At 45.5% G+C, this 17,072-nt stretch overlaps 1 protein-coding gene across 2 annotated transcripts in view; it reads left to right on the top strand.

Moving 5' to 3' along the window:
* The window catches only part of LOC141164416 (electrogenic sodium bicarbonate cotransporter 1-like), a 766,124-nt gene that overhangs the window by 321,244 nt on the left and 427,808 nt on the right, over positions 1-17,072 (top strand). For both annotated transcript variants that reach the window (XM_073649614.1, XM_073649613.1), the window contains exon 8: positions 13,331-13,444. In XM_073649614.1, coding sequence (XP_073505715.1) covers positions 13,331-13,444 — 114 coding nt within the window. The remainder of the gene's footprint in view (positions 1-13,330; positions 13,445-17,072) is intronic.

The following is a 17,072-nucleotide window of genomic DNA, read 5'->3' as shown; positions in this document are numbered from 1 at the left end:
TTAAAATGGGGGACCCCCCCAAAAAAATGACGTGGGGTCCCCCCTAATTTATTAGCTAGCAAAGGCTAGGCAGACAGCTGGGGGCTGATATTAATAGCCCAGGAAGGGAGCCATGAATATTGGCCCCCTCCCAGGCTAGAAACACCAGCCGTCAGCCGCCCCAGAAATGGCGCATTCATAGGATGCGCCAATTCTGGCACTTAGCCTCGCTCTTCCACGCTGCCCTGGTGCGATGGCAGGGGGTAATAGGGCTGGGGTTGATGTCAGCTTATAATGCCAGCTGACATCAAGCCCAGGTTAGTAATGGAGAGGCGTCTATAAGACACCCCCATTACTAACCCCATAGTCAAAGTTAAAAAAAACACAAACACCCAGAATAAAGTCCTTTAATTGAAATAAAGACACAATTCTTTATTGTTCTAAATTAAACCATACTTACCATCACGCCCATTCCAGCTGAAGCCAACGATCTCCTGTAATAAAAATAAAATAATAAAGCAACCTCATCCTTACCTTTCCATGGTTCCCACGACAGCTTCAGCTCTGCTACATCGAGATGACAGGCTGGACCGCAGCAGAACGCCGCCATCCAGCCTGTCATCCCGCAGACACTGAGAAGAGCAGGCTTGCTTGCGCTCCACATTGTCTCTCTCTGACGGCATAAAGATGAGCCGAGGTCATGTCCAATGAACTCGGCTCACCTCATGCACGTCACTTACAGCGTGGGAGAATTCTCACGCTGAAGCGCTGAGTGCAGGAGAATTTTCCCACGCTGTCAGTGAGGTGCATGAGGTGAGCTGAGTTCATTGGACATGAGCTCACCTCATGCACGTCACTGACAGCGTGGGAGAATTCTCCTGCACTCAGCACTTCAGCGTGAGAATTTTCCCACGCTCTCAGTGACGTGCATGAGGTGAGCCGAGTTCATTGGACATGACCTCGGCTCATCTGGATGCCGTCACAGCGAGACACTGAGGAGCGCAAGCATGCCTGCTCTTCTCAGTGTCTGCGGCATGACAGGCTGGATGGCGGCGTTCTGCTGCGGTCCAGCCTGTCATCTCGATGTAGCAGAGCTGAAGCTGTCGTGGGAACCATGGAAAGGTAAGGATGAGGTTGGTTTATTATTTTTCTTTTATTGCAGGAGATCGTTGGCTTCAGCTGGAATGGGCGTGATGGTAAGTATAGTTTAATTTAGAACAATAAAGAATTGTGTGTTTATTTCAATTAAAGGACTTTATTCTGGGTGTTGTGTTTTTTTTAAATACTTTACTAGAAATTCATGGCGGTCATGTCTAATACTGGCGTGACCCCATGAATTTTGGGCTTGGGGCCAGCTGATAATACCAAGCTGGCCCTAACCCCTTTATTACCCAGTGAGCCACCGCACCAGGGCCCTGGATGAGTTGGGTACAGCGCCAGAAGATGGCGCTTCTATGAACGCGCCATTTTCCGGGGTGGCTGCGGACTGCAATTTGCAGCGGGGGGGGGGGCCCAGAAAGCTTGGGCCTCCCTGCGCTGCAGATTCCAGCCCCCAGCTGCCTAGTTGTACCTGGCTGGACACAAAAATATGGCGAATCCCCACGTATTTTTTTTTTAATTATTTCATGAAATTCATGAAATAATTAAGAAAAAAAGGCCTTCCCTATATTGTTGTGTCCGGCCAGGTACAAATAGTCAGCTGGTGGTTGGGGGCAGCCCGTTCCTGCCTGCTGTACCTGGCTGGACACAAATATAGTGCGAAGCCCCACTTCAATTTTTTTTAAATTATTTCAGGAAATTCATGAAATAATTAAAAAAAAATTGACGTGGGGCTTCGCACTATATTTGTGTCCAGTCAGGTGCAGCAGGCAGGAACGGGCTGCCCCCAACCACCAGCTGACTATTTGTACCTGGCCGGACACAACAATATAGGGAAGCCCTTTTTTTCTTAATTATTTCATGAAATAATTTAAAGAAAATTGACGTGGGGCTTCGCCCTGTTTTTGTGTCCAGCCAGGTACAACTAGGCAGCTGGGGGCTGGAATCCGCAGCGCAGGGAGGCCCAAGCTTTCTGGGCCACCCCCGCTGCAAATTGCAGTCCGCAGCCACCCCGGAAAATGGCGCGTTCATAGAAGCGCCATCTTCTGGCGCTGTACCCAACTCATCCAGGGCCCTGATGCGGTGGCTCACTGGGTAATAAAGGGGTTAGGGCCAGCTTGGCATTATCAGCTGGCCCTAAGCCCAAAATTCATGGGGTCACGCCAATATTAGACATGACCACCATGAATTTCTAGTAAAGTATTTAAAAAAAACACAACACCCAGAAAACAGTCCTTTAATTGAAATAAACACACAATTCTTTATTGTTCTAAATTAAACCATACTTACCGTCACGCCCATTTCAGCTGAAGCCAACGATCTCCTGAAATAAAAGAAAAATAATAAAGCAACATCATCCTTACCTTTCCATGGTTCCCATGACAGCTTCAGCTCTGCTACATCGAGATGACAGGCTGGACCGCAGCAGAACGCTGCCATCCAGCCTATCATCCCGCAGACACTGAGAAGCGCAGGCTTGCTTGCGCTCCACAGTGTCTCTCTGTGAGGGCATCCAGATGAGCCGAGTTAATGTCCAATGAACTCGGCTCACCTCATGCACGTCACTGACAGCGTGGGAAAATTCTCCTGCACTCAGCGCTTCAGCGTGGGAGAATTCTCACACTGAAGCGCTGAGTGCAGGAGAATTCTCCCACGCTGTCAGTGACGTGCAGGAGGTGAGCTGAGTTCATTGGACATGAGCTCACCTTATGCACGTCACTGACAGCGTGGGAGAATTCTCCTGCACTCAGCGCTTCAGCGTGAGAATTTTCCCACGCTGTCAGTGACGTGCATGAGGTGCGCCGAGTTCATTGGACATGAACTCGTCTCATCTTTATGCCGTCACAGCCAGACACTGCAGAGCGCAAGCATGCCTGCGCTTCTCAGTGTCTGCGGGATGACAGGCTGGATGGCAGCGTTCTGCTGCGGTCCAGCCTGTCATCTCGATGTAGCAGAGCTGAAGCTGTCGTGGGAACCATGGAAAGGTAAGGATGATGTTGCTTTATTATTTTTCTTTTATTGCAGGAGATCGTTGGCTTCAGCTGGAATGGGCGTGATGGTAAGTATGGTTTAATTCAGAACAATAAAGGATTGTGTCTTTATTTCAATTAAAGGACTTTATTCTGGGTGTTTGTGTTTTCTTTTAACTTTGACTATGGAGTTAGTAATGGGGGTGTCTTATAGACGCCTCTCCATTACTAACCTGGGCTTGATGTCAGCTGGCATTATAAGCTGACATCAACCCCAGCCCTATTACCCCCTGCCACCGCTACAGGGCAGCGTGGAAGATCGAGGCTAAGTGCCAGAATTGGCGCATCCTATGAATGCGCCATTTCTGGGGCGGCTGACGGCTGGTGTTTCTAGCCTGGGAGGGGGCCAATATTCATGGCTCCCTTCCTGGGCTATTAATATCAGCCCCCAGCTGTCTGCCTAGCCTTTGCTAGCTATTAAATTAGGGGGGACCCCACGTCATTTTTTTGGGGGGGTCCCCCATTTTAATAGCTAGTAAAGGCTATGTATTCAGCTGGGGGCTCATATTAGTAGCCTGGGAAGCTCCGTGGGTATTACCCCCTTCCCAGGCTTCAAACATCTGCCCCAGCTGTCTGCTTAACCTCCGCTAGAGCCTAAAATTAAGGGGAACCCCACGCCAATTTTTTTTAATAATAAATCCTTTATTTTAATACTAAATGACAAGTACAGTAACCAACACTATCACTGTACTTCATATATATGTGACTGACATGTTTCTATCTATCTAATCTATGTGTGAAGCTCTATTCTGTCTGTTATAAATTGTCGGGTACAGATGCTGAATTGCCGGCCGGCTTTTTTAAAGAGACAGTGCATGAAAACACTATTATATTTTTTAATAAATCCTTTACACTAAATGACAAGTACAGTAAGCAACACTGTCACTGTACTTCATATATATGTGACTGACATGTTTCTATCTATCTAATCTATGTGTGAGGCTCTCTTCCTTCTTGTCTAAATTGTCGGGTACCGGTGTATGCCGCTGCTGAATTGCCGGCCGGCTTTTTTAAAGAAAGCGTCTTCTGAGCAGTTTGTCAGCTTTTGGACACCTTTGAAGGTGTTTTCTATGTGTTTCTATGTGTTTTTATTTGCCTGCCATTGGTTTTAACGGTGTTCGACGGTGTTCTAAGGTGTTCGACGAACAGTTCGACGAACAGTTCCTCGAACATCCCGGTGTTCGACGAACCGAACCGAACCCGAACACTACGGGGGTGGCTCAACACTAATCCTTAGCCACAACCGTGGCTGTGGCCATCAGCTGTCACAGGTCTGCAGCTCGCAAGGGCAGCAGGGGTTGCCTAGCATGGGGCTTTTTTGTCACTGCAAAGGATGAGCCAACTCACTTTATATGCAAAGTTTGCGATAAAAACTCAGTAGAGGGAAAGAATGCAATAATTTGACTACTACATGCATGAACGTTCACATGCTCAAACAACATTCTTTACGCTGGGAATCTTCCCACGCTGAAATGCGTACCAGCGCACCTCAACAACCATCCATCAGCTGCCCCATCAAAAGCATCTGCTGCTTCTTCCTCCTCCTTTGTTACCGTGCCAAGTATTGTCACGCAGGTCTCTCATCGCAGAAACTCCATCTCTTTACCTGCTCCAGTCAGGCTGAGTGACAGCCTGTCAGCTGTAACGGAAGAGGACACGCCTGCTGTGTTTGTTTCACCGAGCACACTGCATGTTTCTCAATCCACGGTAACATCTGCACCTCACTCACGCTCCACCAGTTTTTCCGGTTCACCATACTCCGCCCTCTCTCAGCACCTTAGCCAGCCCTTGGTCCCGCACTTGTGGTCACGTAAAAGATTGTTTCAGCCTACGCATGACAAAGCTAAGAGGTTGAACTCCACCATCTCCAATCTGTTGGCCACGGAAATGCTGCCTTTCCGCTTGGTAGATACAGACGATTTCTGAAAATTGATGGCCATCGCAGTCCCCCAGTACCAGTTGCCCAGTCGCCATTACTTCTCTAAGAAAGCTGTGCTTGCGCTACACCAGCATGTCGCAGACAACATCACCCTTTCCTTGTCTAAATCTACGTGTGCCAGGGTGCATTTCACTACAGACACCTGGACAAGTATGCATGGCCAAGGGCATTACATCTTGCTGACTCGGCACTGGGTGACTCTGGTGGCTGTGGGGGCAGGCGGTGAAGGGGCTGCTCCACAAATCTTAGAATCCCCAGGGCTTGCAGAAGAAACCTCTGTATTTCCCACTTCCTCTGCTGCTTCTGCGTCCTCCACCTCCTCTAGGGCCTCCACCTGCGCACTCAACCTCTGCCTTAATGAGACACGTGTTCCAAGGGTACGGAGCGAATACACACCATGTCCGTACTGTGCAGTCAGGGCTCACCATAATCAGACAGTCTTCAAATTAATATGCCTTGGAGATTGCAGTCATTCAAGTGAAGAGTTGTGGGCAGCTCTCCAGGCTCAGTTTGATCAATGGCTGTCTCCGCTGAACCTAGAGACAGGGAAGGCCATGTGCGATAACGGTGTGAACCTGTTAGCGGCCTTTCATGGCTCACGTCCTCAACCTGGTGGTTCAGCGATTTCTCTGCCACTATCCTGGCCTGGATGAGCTGCTTCACAAAGTACGGAAGCTGTGTGCTCACTTCGGCCATTCGCATCCCTCATGTTATCGACTTGCATCGACTGTGCCAGCAGCAACGAGCTCCGACGCACTATGTCAGGACGTATAGCTTGGGGCAACACAGTACGGACTTGGGGCATATCACATTTGCAGAGTGGGAACAGATTAAGGACCTCTGCACCCTTCTGCACCATTTTGAAATGGCTACTAAACTGGTTAGCGCTGACGATGCCATCATCAATATCACTATTCCGGTCATATACAGTACAGACCAAAAGTTTGGACAAACCTTCTCATTTAAAGATTTTTCTGTATTTTCATCACTTTGAAGATTGTACATTCACACTGAAGGCATCAAAACTATGAATTAACACATGTGGAATTATATACTTAACAAAAAAGTGTGAAGCAATTGAAAATATGTCTTATATTCTAGGTTCTTCAAAGTAGCCACTTTTTGCTTTGATGACTGCTTTGCACACTCTTGGCATTCTCTTGATGAGCTTCAAGAGGTAGTCACTGGAAATGGTCTTCCAACAATCTTGAAGGCGTTCCCAGAGATGCTTAGCACTTGTTGGCCCTTTTGCCTTCACTCTGCGGTCCAGCTCACCCCAAACCATCTCGATTGGGTTCAGGTCTGGTGACTGTGGAGGCCAGGTCATCTGGCGTAGCACCCCATCATTCTCCCTCTTGGTCAGATAGCCCTTACACAGCCTGGAGGTGTGTTTGGGGTCATTGTCCTGGTGAAAAATAAATGATGGCCCAACTAAACGCAAACCGGATGGAATAGCATGCCGCTGCAAGATGCTGTGGTAGCCATGCTGGTTCAGTATGCCTTCAATATTGAATAAATCCCCAACAGTATCACCAGCAAAGCACACCATCACACCTCCTCCATGCTTCACGGTGGGAACCAGGCATGTAGAGTCCATCCGTTCACCTTTTCTGCGTCGCGCAAAGACACGGTGGTTGGAACCAAAGATCTCAAATTTGGACTCATCAGACCAAAGCACAGATTTTCACTGGTCTAATGTCCATTCCTTGTGTTCTTTAGCCCAAACAAGTGTCTTCTGCTTGGTGCCTGTCCTTAGCAGTGGTTTCCTAGCAGCTATTTTACCATAAAGGCCAGCTGCACAAAGTCTCCTCTTAACAGTTGTTGTAGAGATGTGTCTGCTGCTAGAACTTTGTGTGGCATTGACCTGGTCTCTATTCTGAGCTGCTGTTAACCTGCGATTTCTGAGGCTGGTGACTCGGATAAACTTATCCTCAGAAGCAGAGGTGACTCTTGGTCTTCCGTTCCTGGGGCGGTCCTCATGTGAGACAGTTTCTTTGTAGCGCTTGATGGTTTTTGCAACTGCACTTGGGGACACATTCAAAGTTTTCAATTTTTCACACTGACTGACCTTCATTTATTAAAGTAATGATGGCCACTCGTTTTTCTTTACTTAGCTGCTTTTTTCTTGCCATAATACAAATTCTAACAGTCTATTCAGTAGGACTATCAGCTGTGTATCCACCAGACTTCTGCACAACACAACTGATGGTCCCAACCCCATTTATAAGGCAAGAAATCCCACTTATTAAACTTGACAGGGCACACCTGTGAAGTGAAAACCATTTCCGGTGACTACCTCTTGAAGCTCATCAAGAGAATGCCAAGAGTGTGCAAAGCAGTCATCGAAGCAAAAGGTGGCTACTTTGAAGAACCTAGAATATAAGACATGTTTTCAGTTGTTTCACACTTTTTTGTTAAGTATATAATTCCACATGTGTTAATTCATAGTTTTGATGCCTTCAGTGTGAATGTACAATTTTCAAAGTCATGAAAATACAGAAATATCTTTAAATGAGAAGGTGTGTCCAAACTTTTGGCCTGTACTGTACATGCTGGAGCAAAGTTTGAATAACCTGCAGCAGGAGTTGGTGGCTCCAGAAGAAGAGGAGGATGCGGAAGGGATACCAATGTGTCAAATTTCCAGAGTGTCATCACACAGACGGATGCCAAGTGACGGTGGATTACAGCGATCAAAGTGGTTTGGTGATGCCAGGCAAACTGTTAGTGAAAGTGCAAGAGCTGAGGTACTAATGGAGGAGGAAGAGGTGATGGGCGAGCAGCTGTGAGAGGATGAAGAGGATAATCATCCCCTCTCGTTTGAACTTGGTTGGCAGGAGGGGACGGAGGAAACAAGCATCAGTGTTACGCAGCCCACAATACAGCCTGGCTTTAGACCTCCTGGAAGAGCCCGACATATGCGTGCTACTTGTAGTCTGATGACATTGATGCCACTTCGGTGGTGTTAAGCCCTCATTTAGGGCAATGTGAACACTCCTGGTTAGGTCTCCATCTCCTGGGTTGGCTGTACTGGGAGAAGTATGGGTCTTATTAACACTATTTGTACAGTAGTTAAATTGATGCCACTTTGCTGGCGTCTGCCACAAATTTTTTTAAATGTGGGTAATACTGATTGGGTCTCCATCTATTGGGTTGGCTGTAGTGGAACCTTCCTGTTCTGCAGTCTAAGTTGTGTAAGGTTACATACCAGTCCTTTCTGCACTCTGATACAGACTCTGCCTGCTGCACTCCTGGTACAGACTCTGCTTGCTGCACTCTGATACCGACTCTGTCTGCTGCACTCTGATACATACTCTGCTTGCTGCACTCCTGATATAGACTCTGCCTGCTGCACTCTGATACAAAGTCTGCCTGCTGCACTCCTGATATAGACTCTGCCTGCTGCACTCTGATACAGACTCTGCCTGCTGCACTCCTGATACAGACTCTGCCTGCTGCACTCCTGATACAGACTCTGCCTGCTGCACTCCTGATACAGACTCTGCCTGCTTCACTCTGATACAGACTCTGCCTGCTGCACTCCTGATATAGACTCTGCCTGCTGCACTCCTGATACAGACTCTGCCTGCTGCACTCCTGATACAGACTCTGCCTGCTGCACTCTGATACAGACTCTGCCTGCTTCACTCTGATACAGACTCTGCCTGTTGCACTCCTGATACAGACTCTGCCTGCTACACTCTGATACAGACTCTGCCTGCTGCACTCTGATACAGACTCTGCCTGCTGCACTCCTGATACAGACTCTGCCTGCTGCACTCCTGATACAGACTCTGCCTGCTACACTCCTGATATAGACTCTGCCTGCTACACTCCTGATACAGACTCTGCCTGCTGAACTCTGATACAGACTCTGCCTGCTGCACTCCTGATACAGACTATTCCTGCTGCACTCTGATACAGACTCTGCCTGCTGCACTCTGATACAGACTCTGCCTGCTGCACTCCTGATACAGACTCTGCCTGCTGCACTCCTGTTAACAGACTCTGCCTGCTGCACTCTGATACAGACTCTGCCTGCTGCCCTCTGATATAGACTCTGCCTGCTGCACCATCTAGTCTGTCCTACTGGGTCCAGCTGCTGCGCATCCATTGGTCTGTCCTGGAGTGGCACCTAGCGTTCATCGGGAGCCGAGTCTAACCTCACATTCAGAGGCTCTCGTGAACAGTCCAGTGCTCGCTTAGTCACGCCCCTACCAGGCTCTCCGCGGTCCGTGGCACAGTGGTTCCACAAACCACGTTCGTGACAGTGCACCCTCACAGGCAGGGACCACTCTCCTCTTGTATCAGTTGGTGACCCCTTTTGATATGTAAAGCACAACTGAATAAATGACGCTGTCACAGTAATAATAATTATAGTATTTGTACTCTGGGTCAATTGATGGCACTTCCCTGGTGTCTACACCTAATTTGATGTGTTTTGGCAGCTTTTGGTCCCATTTCTAGGTGTTGTATATGCATTTTTTTGGTCCCCCCATTGACTCCTATGGGATTCAGAAATGTTTGACGAACATTCGGAGAATAAATTTGGGGAATATCAATTTGTTCGGCGAACTTTTTCGAACCGAACATTGAAATGTTCGCTCATGCCTAAACATAACCTCATAACAAAACACACCTTGCTGCCATGGTAAACATCAGGACCACACAATCAAGATTTCAGGGTGCCAATGGGGTTAAAGAGGAAGCCTCCACACTCTGTTAACTATTTAGATTCTGCTATTGATAGCAGCATCTAAGGGATTAAACGGCCATGGTCAGTGCCAACACTGATCATTGCTGATGCAGCAAGTTGTCCGCTGTCAACTGACAGCTACAGGATTAGATTCAGTACCATCTAATGCCTGCTAATAGATGCTACTGCGCACGTGCCGCGGCCATTTTGTTGAGGCAAAGAAAAAAAAAAGTTAGCTCCAGCAAAAAAGGCCGTGGCGCAGTAGCATCAATCGGCAAGTGATAGCTGCTACTGCACGGTCGCCGGTGTCATTTTGCTGGATTTTTTTTTTCCTAACCCCACAATAGTATATGCATTATGGAAAATAGGAGACAGGTCACTGAAGAATCAGTGACCTGTCATAAGCGAATACAGATGAATATGTAAGCAGAGCCCCAGACTGAGCGCCCCCCACAGGCTGCCCCAAAGAATGAGCATATCATTATCTCCAAACTGAAAATAATGATTAGAAAAGACCCACAGAACGAATTTCATCAACCAAGGTATCATTTTAATCAGTGTAACGGCGCCCACCTGACAGTGTATGTAGTATACTGAGCACAATCCTGCTGACAGGTGCGCTTTAAGGACTCTGATTAATCTCAAAACTTTTTTTTCCACCTGAAACATAACTTTATATGTCATAAATGTCTGATAGTTGGGGCTGTTAGTTTTAGGTTTTCCATATATATAAAGTAGTGGTCTATATGGTAACTTTATTATAGTCATAGGTCCTTCTGCACATCTGTGCTGCCTGCTTACGAATGGTAAGCATCATACAGGAGGCTGAAGTATATACCCCCAATGAAAACAATCTAATAACACCCTCTTAGACTTAACTAAAATGAACTCTTCTGGTGCCAAATATTTAATCTCTAATATCTCCGCAATGGAGAGGCAAAATTAGAAAAACAAAAAACAACTTTTTATTCGACTTTGCAGCCACAATTACATGGTTTGTCCAGTTCAACATGAAAAAAATTGAGGGAAGGTGCTCTTTAACAGACAGTTCGTAAATTGTTCACTCTTGAGATGAAAGTCTCATACAATTGTGTCCATTATGTGGTCAAAATTCAAAATCAGTATAAAAAAGTGTACACTTGACTACAAGCTTGTTAATTATATTCAAATTATTAATGTACTGTAAATGAAAAAATACAGCTTACAGATATAGTAGTTTACTTTGCTTCCTCTATTTCTGTCAAATTTCAACAAATTGCCTATATTTTTCTAGTTATTAAAGCAGATCTGTCATCGGACTTACCAATACAAACTTCATATAATAGTAGTATTATACTACTAGATGTGAATTATACTACTGACTAGCAGCTTCAGCTTATACTGAGCATTATGAGACCACAGCAGCTGTAGGGAGGAGGGACAATGAGGCACTGTCAATCAGACTGAGTGGGATTAGGCTATGTGCCCACGATCAGGCTATAGCAGCGCTTTGGACGCAGCATATTTTCGCTGTGTCCAAAGAGCTGCATCTGATCACGCAGGTAAATCCACGTGTGTTCATTGAATCGCATCCAGTACATTCTATTGGGGAAATTTCTGTTACTAGTGTCTCTGCAGCAGTAATTGATATGCTGCGACTCGTAAAGCCGCTCCGTCGGTGAGTTTACGCGGCGTCAAGTAGAAGCACAGTGGCCATGGAATTTCTATAAATAAATCCATTGTGCTTCTAATGTAGAACTCAGCGTTTTGGATGCAGCACAGGTGAGCTGTGTCCAACACGCTGCTATTAAGGATCGTGGGCACGCAGCCTAAGGGTTTCAGAAAGGATTGTAATGCCATTCTGACATGGATTTACGTATAAAGTAAGTACAAGAGATCAAGTACTAAGAGATACAGTGGGTACGGAAAGTATTCCGACCCCTTTACATTTTTCACTCTTTGTTTCATTGCAGCCATTTGGTAAATTCAAAAAAGTTCATTTTTTTCTCTTTAAAGTACACTCTGCACCCCATCTTGACTGAAAAAAAAAACTGAAATGTAGAAATTTTAGCAAATTTATTAAAAAAGAAAAACTGAAATATCACAGGGTCATAAGTATTCAGCCCCTTTGGGTAGAAGCACCCTTTTGAGCTAGTACAGCCATGAGTCTTCTTGGGAATGATGCAACAAGTTTTTCACACCTGGATTTGGGGATCCTCTGCCATTGCTCCTTGCAGATACTCTCCAGTTCCGTCAGGTTGGATGGTGAACGTTGGTGGACAGCCATTTTCAGGTCTCTCCAGAGATGCTCAATTGGGTTTAGGTTAGGGCTCTGGCTGGGCCAGTCAAGAATGGCCACAGAGTTGTTCTGAAGCCACTCCTTTGTTATTTTAGCTGTGTGCTTAGGGTCATTGTCTTGTTGGAAGGTGAACCTTCGGCCAAGTCTGAGGTCCAGAGCACTCTGGAAGAGGTTTTCATCCAGGATATCTCTGTACTTGACAGCATTCATATTTCCTTCAATTGCAACCAGTCGTCCTGCCCCTGCAGCTGAAAAACACCCCCATAGCATGATGCTGCCACCACAATGTTTCACTGTTGGGGTTGTATTGGGCAGGTGATGAGCAGTGCCTGGTTTTCTCCACACATACCTCTTAGAATTATCACCAAAAAGTTCTATCTTCGTCTCATCAGACCAGAGAATCTTATTTCTCATAATCTGGGAGTACTTCATGTGTTTTTGAGCAAACTCTATGCGGGCTTTCATATGTCTTGCACTGAGGAGAGGCTTCCGTCTGGCCACTCTGCCATAAAGGTCGACTGGTGAAGCGCTGCAGTGATAGTTGGCTTTGTGGAACTTTCTCCCATCTCACTACTGCATCTATGTAACTCATCCACAGTGATCTTGGGGTTTTTCTTTACCTCTCTCACCAAGGCTCTTCTCCCACGATTGCTTAGCTTGGCTGGACGGCAAGATCTAGGAAGACTTCTGGTGGTCCCAAACTTCTTCCATTTAAGGATTATGGAGGCCACTGTGCTCTTAGGAACCTTGAGTAATGAAGAAATTCTTTTGTAACCTTGGCCAGATCTGTGCCTTGCCACAATTATGTCTCTGAGCTCCTTGGGCAGTTCTTTTGAGCTCATGATTCTCATTTGGTCTGACATGCACTGTGAGCTGTGAGGTCTTATATAGACAGGTGTGTGCCTTTCCAAATCAAGTCCTATCAGTTTAATTAAACACAGCTGGACTCCAATGAAGAAGTAGAACCATCTCAAGGAGGATCACAAGGAAATGGACAGCATGTGACTTAAATATGAGTGTTTGAGCAAAGGGTCTAAATACTTATGACCATGTGATATTTCAGTTTTTCTTTTTTAATAAATTTGCAAAAATTTCTACATTTCTGTTTTTTTTCAGTCAAGATGGGGTCCAGAGTGTACTTTAATGAGAAAAAAAATGAACTTTTTAGAATTTACCAAATGGCTGCAATGAAACAAAGAGTGAAAAGTTTAAAGGGGTCTGAATACTTTCAATACCCACTGTATATTTAATAAAAATGAATGGGGTTCATATTTTGAATTATTGTGATGGATCCTCTTCTATCCTTTTAACAGGCAAGCAATACTCCAAAGAGAATCAAAAAATCACTGCAATGGAAAACTCAATGAAACTGAGAAATTAGCACATGGACATCCACATGTAAGCGAAGAACTTCTAAAAACAACTAAGTAAGTTTAGTGATAGAAAAAAAATCTGTGGAATATTTGCTGTGGTGTTTGTATTGTATCCAGAGTATGATAATAAGTTGGTGGTGTACAAATATGTGATGACATGTACTATTCTGTGATAATCACAGTGCATGGTGGCACAAAATGGAATCACAGACCATATGACCTAGGTGCTAGAGAAGTACCATCAAGCCCTCTAATTAAGCTGAGGTATTTAAATACAGAGCCGGTGCCAAAAGCTGAATCTTTGTCCTGGCTATAAGAAAGTTGAGCTATGGCTCAGCATTATACGTTATATAGCATGAAGGTTCATGCTGTGCCCAGTGATCTTATTAATAGTATTCATTATCTTGTTCTTTGAATTACAGTTTATATATATATCAGTAAATAGAAATGTATTTATCAGAATCCATGAACACTATCAAAAGACCTATATGGCACTTCACAGAGCCTATCTATACAGCTATATTAGTTTTCAGCCTTCATATACATGCTCAGTCAGCCTCTGTGTGTATAGATGTACTGTATTTTCTCCTAGAAGCATTGCTCCCTACATATTTAAAGAGTCTCCCATCCCCAAAGTGCAAATTAAACTTCTTTATCAGTTACATACAGTTAAAACCAGAAGTTTACATACACAATATAAAAATACACATATGCTTGTTTTTCTCAATATCTAACATGAAATCAGATTAAACATTTCCCATTTTAGGTCAATTAGGATTACTATAATTTTTAATATTTGTCAGATGCCAGAATAATGCGAGAGAGAAAGTTTTAAGGCATTTTTATAACTTACTGCAAAGTCAAAAGTTTACATACATTTCATTAGCATTTGATACCATTGTGTCACGCCAGGTGTACGTGCAACACAGAGGGAAAAGGGAGGGGGAGCCCAGACACTAGGGAAAGGGGGAAGTGGAGACCTCCTAGTCTGGTCTAGCGTCACCCTATATCAACTAACGTCCCTATATAACCCCTTCAGCTATCGCCGATCGCGTGCTTCGCCCTACTTTCACTGATGTAAGGTTACGGCTAGGGATGGAAGGAGATGAGCACTAGTCAACCTCCACTAAAGCTCTAAAGACACCAAGGGTAGACAAAACAGGTGAAAATGGCTTAGCTTTAGATGAACTCCAAATGTGTACACAGCCTCAAGCTCCATAGAGGATGAGGTACTGCTCCTGCTAAGCTTCACATGTAGAAATTAATATAACCGGCGATGCCCTCTCAGACACACCAGGTATATATATACCCAGGCCAGAGAGCAAATTAGCTAGAGAGAGGTAGTCACTCGGTCCTAAAGACAGCCTCCTATCTAAGCAGCTGTCTGCAATGCCAAACGTGGAGATCTCCGGCAACCCACTGCAGGGCGACTGTCTGTCACATCTAACACACCCGTGACAGTACCCCCTCCATCTACGAGTGGCATCCGGACACTCAGAATCGGGTTTGTCAGGAAAAGAGGTGTGGAATGAGCGAACCAATTTGGGAGCATTCACCTCTGACGATGAAACCCACATCCTCTCCTCTGGACCATAGCCTTTCCAGTGCACCAAGTATTGTAGAGAACGACGTTGGAGACAAGAATCTACAATCCTCAAAATCTGGAACTCCAGATTACCATCAACCATTACTGGCGGCGGTGATAGAGGTGAGGGCTCAAGAGGTTCCACATACCTTTTGAGTAAGGACCTGTGGAACACATTGTGGACCTTAAGGGCCTGAAGAAGTTCAAAATGAAATGCTGCTGGGTTAATGACGACGGTTATTTTATAGGGACCAATAAACCTAGGTCCCAGCTTCCAAGAAGGAACTTTCAATCTTATATTCCTGGTAGACAACCACACAAAGTCATTCACATTGAGGTCCGGACCTGGCAAGTGTTTTCTGTTAGCCATACATTTATACCTGACTCCCATGGTCTTTAAATTACTCAGCACACCCTGCCATACCGAGGAGAGCAGCGAAGCAAACCTTTCCTCCTCAGGAACTCCTGAAGCTCCTTCCCCACTGAAGGTACCAATCTGTGGATGACAACCGTATGCACCGAAGAACGGTGACGTGCCAGTGGATTCTTGACGATGATTATTGATGGCAAATTCTGCCAAAGGTAAGTAGGATGCCCAATCCTCCTGATTTTCGGAGACGAAACACCTGAGTTATGTCTCCAAGTTCTGATTGACACGCTCAGTCTGACCATTCGACTGAGTGTGGAAGGCAGAGGAAAAGGACAGCTGCACCCCCAATTAAGAACAGAAGGCCTTCCAGAACTTAGAAACAAACTAGGTCCCCCGATCAGACACCACATCGAAGGGAACCCCTTGAAGCTTCACAATCTCATTTATGAACACCTGAACAAGTGTCTTGGCATTGGGAAGTGCAGGTAATGCGACAAAGTGAACCATTTTACTGAACCTACTGTATGTACTACCACCAAAACCACCATTTTGCCTGCAGAAATCGGTAGGTCAGTAATAAAATCCATGGACAAGTGTCCATGACCTACTAGGGATAGGTAGCGGAAGAAGAGTACCAGACGGACGGGTATGCGAAACCTTAAAACGCGCGCAAATACTACAAGCAGCTACATGTTCAATTACATCCTGATGCAACCCTGGCCGCCAAAAACGACGAGAGAGGAGGTCCGTGGTTGCCTTACCACCTGGATGCCCAGCAAGCACAGAGTTATGATGTTTCTTGATTACTTTGCGGCGCAGACCAGATAGTACAAATAACTTTCCTGAAGGACAGAAGGCAGGGGCATCTTCCTGAGCCTCCAACACCTCACCCTCCAAGTTCAGGAGAAAGATCCAAAATGACTACCCTTTTCTGTAATATCTGGGTAGGGTTCTCATGGTCACCACCACCAGGGAAGCTCCGGGACAAAGCATCAGCCTTGACATTTTTGACCCCTGGACGAAAAGTGACAACAAAATTGAACCTAGTAAAAAATAGGGACCATCTGGCTTGCCTAGGGTTGAGACGTTTAGCTGACTGGAGATATGACAGGTTCTTATGGTCAGTAATAACAGTGTCGCCATTCCTTGAATGCCAATTTGATCGCCAAAAGTTCACTATTACCCACGCCATAAAGTCTCTCAGCCGAAGACAATTTTTTAGAAAAGAAGGCACATGGAATCCATTTACCAGGGGATGAACCCTAAGACAACACAGCCCCAACCCCAACATCCGAAGCATCGACCTCCACAATAAAGGGTTGAGAAACATTGGGTTGACTGAGTATAGGTGCGGTGGCAAAATAATTCTTTAAGGAAGAAAAAGACTAGAGGGAAGCATCCGACCATTTGGAAAAATCAGACCCCTTTGTAGTCATGTCAGTAAGGGGTTTCACAATAACCATTAATTTTGGATGAATTTCGTGTAAAATTTAGTAAAGCCCAGAAAACGTTCTAGGGCCTTCAGGTTTTCGGGACGTTCCCAGTCTAGGACTGCACAGATCTTCTCTGGATCCATCTGAAAACCTGAAAATGACAACAAGTACCTCAAACACTGCACCTCCTGAACAGCAAAAACACATTTTTCTAGTTTGGCATAAAGTTTGTTATCCTTTAAAATATGGAGCACCTGCTTAGCCGGCCCCGATGTGTCTCAAAATCAGGTGAAT

The sequence above is a fragment of the Phyllobates terribilis genome, unplaced genomic scaffold (genome assembly GCF_046119375.1).
Source record: "Phyllobates terribilis strain yellow unplaced genomic scaffold, ASM4611937v1 Scaffold_10__3_contigs__length_209671492, whole genome shotgun sequence".
Lineage (NCBI taxonomy): Eukaryota > Metazoa > Chordata > Amphibia > Anura > Dendrobatidae > Phyllobates > Phyllobates terribilis.
The sequence above is the reverse complement of the archived record's forward strand: the minus strand, read 5'-3'. Positions and strand labels throughout refer to the sequence as shown.